This window comes from Gadus morhua, chromosome 11 (assembly GCF_902167405.1).
Source record: "Gadus morhua chromosome 11, gadMor3.0, whole genome shotgun sequence".
In the NCBI taxonomy this organism is placed as follows: Eukaryota; Metazoa; Chordata; class Actinopteri; order Gadiformes; family Gadidae; genus Gadus; species Gadus morhua.
This window is the reverse complement of record NC_044058.1, coordinates 24,110,528-24,117,619: the sequence shown is the minus strand read 5'-3', so window position 1 is coordinate 24,117,619 and position 7,092 is coordinate 24,110,528. Positions and strand designations below refer to the sequence as shown.

The following is a 7,092-nucleotide window of genomic DNA, read 5'->3' as shown; positions in this document are numbered from 1 at the left end:
TGACCCGCCTGATATCGTCTGACGCTTTTGATTGGCCGGATCATGCCCCCGCGCTCGGGCGACCACGCCTCCCATCGAGCATTGAGGGTCTAAAAAAAAAAACGAAAATGCACCCTCGGTGGTCGCCATGCCTCTGAAGCGAGACGAAGAGGAGGACGCGAGCGTGTCGCCCCCCCGCCCCAGCAGCCCTATGTGTGGTGGGCGCTGGCTGGGTCCGAGTCGGGCTCCCCGCTGTGGGGTTGCTGTCGGGCGGAGAGGCGGTCCAGAGACCTGGGGGAGGCCCCGGCGGCGCTGGGGGCGGGGCAGCAGCAGCAGGCGCTCAGGTCGGCCCTGAAGGAGGGCGTGTAGAAGCCGTAGATGATGGGGTCGCAGCAGGTGTTGAGGTTCCCGAACACAAACAGGCCGTGGTGGACGTACTCGGGTGTCACCGCCAGCATCTGGGGCTGGAACCAGTACCAGATGCCCAGCAGGTAGTACGGAGTCCAGCACACGATGAAGGTCATCACGATGATGATGGTCATCTTCAGGGTCTTCATGCGAGCCTTGGGGATCATGTCTGTTCCGCTGCGCCTCAGGTATGACTCTCCGGCTGCCGACGCAAACAACATACTTATTTAGGACCACACATTACCATATTGTACTGTACATTACCACGCATACCCTTACGGTCACCATCATTACCGTTGTTACCATGCATTACCTCGGCCTAACCAATTATTATCATATGTTACCAAACATGACTGTTACATTACCCATACATTACCCATTCATTACCAATTTACCAATAATTATGATAATTTAACTAAACATTACCAAACATTACCAAAATGTTACCCCGTCAGCATTTCAGTGTGTGTGTGTGTTCATGTCATTGTGCGTGTGTGTGAGTACGTGTTTGTGTGAGTGTCTGTGTATCTGTGTGATTGTGTGCGTGTGATTGTGATTGTGTGTGCGTGTGTGTGAGTGTGTGTGACCGTCCGTGTATCTGTGTGATTGTGTGCGTGTGATTGTGATTGTGTGTGCGTGTGTGTGAGTGTGTGTGAGTGTCTGTGTATCTGTGTGATTGTGTGTGTGTGTGTGTGTGTGTGTGTGTGTGTGTGTGTGTGTGTGTGTGTGTGTGTGTGTGTGTGTGTGTCTTTGTGTGTGTGCGTGTGTGAGTGTGTGTGTCTGTGTGCGTGCGTATGTGTGTGTGTGTGTGTGTGCGTGCGTGTGCTTGCGTGCGCTACCCTTGTTCTGCTGGTGCTGGCGGTTGATGTGGAGGAGGATTCGGGAGTAGCAGCAGGCCATGACCAACAGGGGGACGACGTAGAGCGTAACGAAGTGGAACATGTTGTAGAGGGTCTCCTGCCAGCGCCGGGGGAAGCTGCCGTGTGTAACACACTGCGTGAAGTCCACTCCTTCAGCCTTCAGCGCCCCGAATATAAACAGCTGGAGGACCAAACGTTTCATGGTCTTAAAGTTCAAATTTCAATACCCTCTCTACCATCACATAACATGTCATAGATTCAGTATCACGTAACACGTTATATAGCTAGTGACACATCAAATGTTATATCTACAATATGTTATAAATCTAATATCACAAGACATTATAGCCTCAAACAAAGTCGTCTTTCTTTGGCCCTACAGTAACTATACTTTAAAAGAGAAGTCACATTTTTTCTATTACCTCTCTACTACTTCTCTTTCCTTTAAACTGCATTCCTAGCACTGTTCACATCTAACATTAAAGCATAGTGCTGGTATAAGCTGGAGCTAGCAACAGGAGGTGTACAAACATCTAATCTTTAGTCCCTTGAGAAAAGCACATTCTTCTAGCGATTTTAATTTACTCTCTCACACACACAAGCACACACACGCACACACACACACACACACACACACACACACACACAAACACACACACACACACACACACAGAGACACAAACACACACACACACACACACACACACACACACACACACACACAGACACACACACACACACACACACACACACACACACACACACACACACACATCTATCCCTAAAAGTTAATTAACCGTTGGCATGATGTTGGTTGACAAGTTACAAGAGCAAACTATCAGAACAACAGTGTTGCAATAACAGTCGTGTCCAACACTGTGTCTGCAGTAACAGCACTACTGTATACAGACCACCAGTAGAACACCAGTAGGCTTACCTGTAGCTCAGTGTTATATGGTATCACCTGGTGTTTCCCGTAGTGTTACCTGTATTGAAGTTCCACCTGGGATGACTCGTATTGTTATCTCTGGTGTAATCTGTTTGTTAACTGAAGTATCGTCTGGTGTTACAAGTGGCACCTGTAGTGTAACCTGTAGTGTCACCTGTAGTAGGACCTGAGGTGTTACCTGAGGTGTTACATAGATGTTCCCTCGAGGATAACCTGTAGTGTGGCCTGTGCTGTTATCTGTAATGTTAACAGTATGTTACCTGTACTGTTATCTGTAATGTTAGCAGTATGTTACCTGTACTGTTATCTGTAATGCTAACAGTATGTTACCTGCATTGTTATCTGTAATGTTAACAGTATGTTACCTGTATTGTTATCTGTAATGTTAACAGTATGTTACCTGCATTGTTATCTGTAATGTTAACAGTATGTTACCTGTGCTGTTATCTGTAATGTTAACAGTATGTTACCTGTACTGTTATCTATAATGTTAACAGTATGTTACCTGTACTGTTATCTGTAATGTTAACAGTATGTTACCTGTACTGTTATCTGTAATGTTAACAGTATGTTACCTGTACTGTTATCTGTAATGCTAACAGTATGTTACCTGTGCTGTTATCTGCAATGTTAACAGTATGTTACCTGTACTGTTATCTGTAATGTTAACAGTATGTTACCTGTACTGTTATCTGTAATGTTAACAGTATGTTACCTGTACTGTTATCTGTAATGCTAACAGTATGTTACCTGTGCTGTTATCTGTAATGTTAACAGTATGTTACCTGTGCTGTTATCTGTAATGTTAACAGTATGTTACCTGCATTGTTATCTGTAGTGTTGCGTGTTGCTGTTACCTGTATTGTTACCTGTGCTGTCACCTGGTGTGACCTGTATTGTTACCTGTGCTGCTCACCTGGTGCTACCCGTGTGTTGTCTGTTGTTACCTGTGGTGAGGCCAGCAGTAAGCTCAGGCTCCAGGCCAGGCCCAGCATGCGCCGGTTGCGGTGGTGGGCGCTGAGGGAGTCCAGGGGGTGTAGGATGGCGTGCTGGCGGTCCAGGCTGATGACCACGAGGATGGAGGCGGACGACTGCATGGCGAACAGCTTGAGGAAGGACAGCAGCCGGCACAGCACGTCGCCGCCACGCCACTGCACCGTCACGTTCCACACGGCGTCCAGCGGCATCACCACGAAGGTCATCATCAGGTCCGCCGACGCCAGGCTCATGATGAGCGGGCGCAGGTGGGAGGCCAAGCGTCGGCCGCGGCCTCGCCACACGCTGATCAACAGGGCCAGGTTGCTGCAGGCGGCGAAGACGAAGAGGACAAACGTGGCGCCGACCCTGACCTGGGCAGCGCGGGTGAAGGTGGGCGTGGCCCATTCAGCCGGAGGGGACGGGTGGGAGGAGTTCACCGACTGTTCTGAATCCATCTGAAAAACGCAACACATTCCATATCGTTGACATTAAATATTCATCAGCATTCTAGCACCATCTTCTACTGGTTACTATTATCACTCAATATATTTAACATCATACTAGTACCATCCAGTACCAGATTGTAGTAACACGTAATACCTGTAGCTGATCTTATGAAAAAAGTAATCACTATGATAACCTACAACAGAATCAAGGGACACCTTATTCAGCAACACGACACGACACCAATCTTAGCAACGTTACTGCCGCAAGGAATGTGTCACGGATAGCAACGTTAACCACGTTTTATTCGACACGTGAAAGTGTCGAAAAGTGAATGCAGATGCAGATCGATGGATGGCTAGATGGACAGATTAGAGATAGAGCGGGAGTCGAGAGAGCGGGATGGGTTGTTCGATATTGGGAGAATTTCTCACCTTCTAAATCTTTGCTCCCGTCTTAAAATAAGACCGCACTTCGGCAACATTCATAGTTGCGACGTGTTACGGGATGAAGTCGACATGCCTTTTCCCTTGAACGCCGTGCCGTGACTATCTTCTTTGTCTCGGCATCCAGCTGTTTGTACCTGTATCCTGCTGTTAGTTTCTGTATCCAGCTGTTCTGTGAGGAGGGAGCTGTCCCGGGCTGCGGGTGCTGAGTATGCGGGTTACCGGGGAAACCACCTCCGCTACATCAGCGATAGGATATTAGAAAAATTATGATTGGAGCCGAGACCCGCATGCGCCGTCCACTACTCGGACATCAGAGTTAGGGAAACAGTTTGTGGACGATATGCAATTTATAGAATCTCGCTGGATGACGTAGTGATCGGTGCGTCACGGTGCGGGCAGCAGGTGAATGATCTAATAAGATCCCATGAGTTGCTATGGTTGCATTCTGTAGGTGCTATGATAAGTCTACCCTCATTATATATATAATGTAACGCTAATATCCTGCTGCTGATTTCTTGCTGCTACTTTGATATATATATATATACTTTTTCATTGACTGAAGGCAACAATGACCATCCCCATGGATGGTCAATAAATTATAGACTATGTAATTGATGTATACATCTAGGCTACATTCAATGGGGTAGTGGTAGCAGGCTAAAAGGAGACCAACATCAGGGGGTAATGCATTGCATTAAAGTATTTATAGATTATGCTGACATGTGTCCCTAGATTGGTTCCCTAACCACAATCCTACCTAACTCCAAACACAGGCGGACAGGCCGTGGTAGACAGACAGACAATCAGACAGACACACAGGTACACGACAGACAGAAAACAGACAGGTAGACACATGAAAAGCAAAGTAAACAGAAGGTGGAAGAGATAAGATTGTTGGTCAGTTAGAAGGCAAAGAAAGCAAAAACCATCCACAGACACACGCGCACAGACACACACACGCACACACACGCGCACACACACACACGCACACACACACACACACACACACACACACACACACACACACACACACACACACACATACACACACACGCACACACACACACGCACACACACAAACACACACACTATTTCCCACTAATGGCTTTACCTAAATATATTGCTCAAAGCAATAGATTATGTCTCAGTTGAATTACGAATAAAAAGCAACGAAGAATACAGTAGTAATTCATAAAATAATAGATACTTATTTAATAATGATAAATTATAATAATTCTAAACAATCACATTAAATTGATCAAATTAATGAAAGATCGATATGTTACGGGAGGAACTGGCGGCCTCTGACTCACTCGACCTGCGACAGTTTTAATTGGTGCAGGCGTCATATGTTCGAAACACACCAACAATAGTGAGGGAGGATGGGGGAGGAGGAGGGGGGAGGAGGGGGAGCAGGATGTGACAACAGTGTGAGCAAGGCGGTTCAATAATAACTTGATAATGAGGTGAGCAGAGCATCGAACACCATCATTAAAAACCAGTCACCCACTCTACACCAAACCACACAGCCTTAAAATGAAGCAGCTCCTAGACAACAGCAATGTAGAGTCTGTTCTGCTCTATGGTTCAGAGAGCTGGCGAGTTGTCAAAACAGACAGGAGCAGCATGGAAGTGTTCCATAATGGACGCCTCAGACGAATACGCCAGATCCTTTGGTGTCTAATAAGACGTCCAACCATGACCTGTACAAGAAAGCGGTAAGCCGGAGCATCACCACGGAGATTACGCACAGACGTCACGCCTGAGATGGTGCGGACATGTGTTGAGGGTGCAGCGGGACCGCATCACAAAGGTCGCCTTAAGATGGACATCTCTAACAGTAAAACCACGAAAACCACCTGGCTCCAGAACTGTGACACAAGAGCTGGAACAGAGGACACTATCATGGGGAGAGGCCAAACATGATGCCAGGGACGGGATGCAATGGAGAGTGCTCATCGAGGCATTATGAGTGCTCGTTGAAGGGGAGTATAGTAGTAACAGCAGTACTCTACACCATCGTTAGAGATAATAGTCAATGCCGCTCTACTTTGTTAGAGAGACCAATCATGTGGCTGGAGGTGATGAACGCAAACTGGACTGATAATAATAATAATTGATCCGTTTTTAGGACTAGTTCCTATAGTGCTAGGAAACACGCTTTGAGTGGCCGCTGGTCTGAAAAGCCCTCCATCATTAGAGATACTAGTCACTACCACCCTCTGTTAGAGATACCAGTCACTACCACCCTCTACACTGCTGTTAGAGATACCAGTCACTACCACCCTCTACACTACTGTTAGAGATACCAGTCACTACCACCCTCTACACTGCTGTTAGAGATACCAGTCACTACCACCCTCTGTTAGAGATACCAGTCACTACCACCCTATACACTACTGTTAGAGATACCAGTCACTACCACCCTCTGTTAGAGATACCAGTCACTAACCACCCTCTACACTACTGTTAGAGATACCAGTCACTACCACCCTCTACACTACTGTTAGAGATACCAGTCACTACCACCCTATACACTACTGTTAGAGATACCAGTCACTACCACCCTCTGTTAGAGATACCAGTCACTACCACCCTCTACACTACTGTTAGAGATACCAGTCACTACCACCCTCTACACTACTGTTAGAGATACCAGTCACTACCACCCTCTACACTGCTGTTAGAGATACCAGTCACTACCACCCTCGACACTACTGTTAGAGATACCAGTCACTACCACCCTCTACACTACTGTTAGAGATACCAGTCACTACCACCCTCTACACTACTGTTAGAGATACCAGTCACTACCACCCTCTGTTAGAGATACCAGTCACTACCACCCTCTACACTACTGTTAGAGATACCAGTCACTACCACCCTCTACACTACTGTTAGAGATACCAGTCACTACCAACCTCTACACTACTGTTAGAGATACCAGTCACTACCACCCTCTGTTAGAGATACCAGTCACTACCACCCTCTACACTACTGTTAGAGATACCAGTCACTACCACCC

General features: G+C 46.9%; 1 protein-coding gene across 1 annotated transcript; it reads right to left on the bottom strand.

Moving 5' to 3' along the window:
* Positions 1-106: 106 nt before the first annotated feature.
* Positions 107-4,395, bottom strand: LOC115554342 (gonadotropin-releasing hormone II receptor). Its single transcript, XM_030371025.1, has 4 exons — positions 4,053-4,395; positions 3,144-3,629; positions 1,227-1,428; positions 107-589 (listed from the first exon to the last, which is right to left on the bottom strand). The coding sequence occupies exons 2-4, from the start codon at positions 3,627-3,629 to the stop codon at positions 189-191; spliced, it is 1,089 nt and encodes a 362-aa protein (XP_030226885.1). The 5' UTR covers positions 4,053-4,395; the 3' UTR covers positions 107-188.
* Between the last annotated feature and the right edge of the window lie 2,697 nt (positions 4,396-7,092).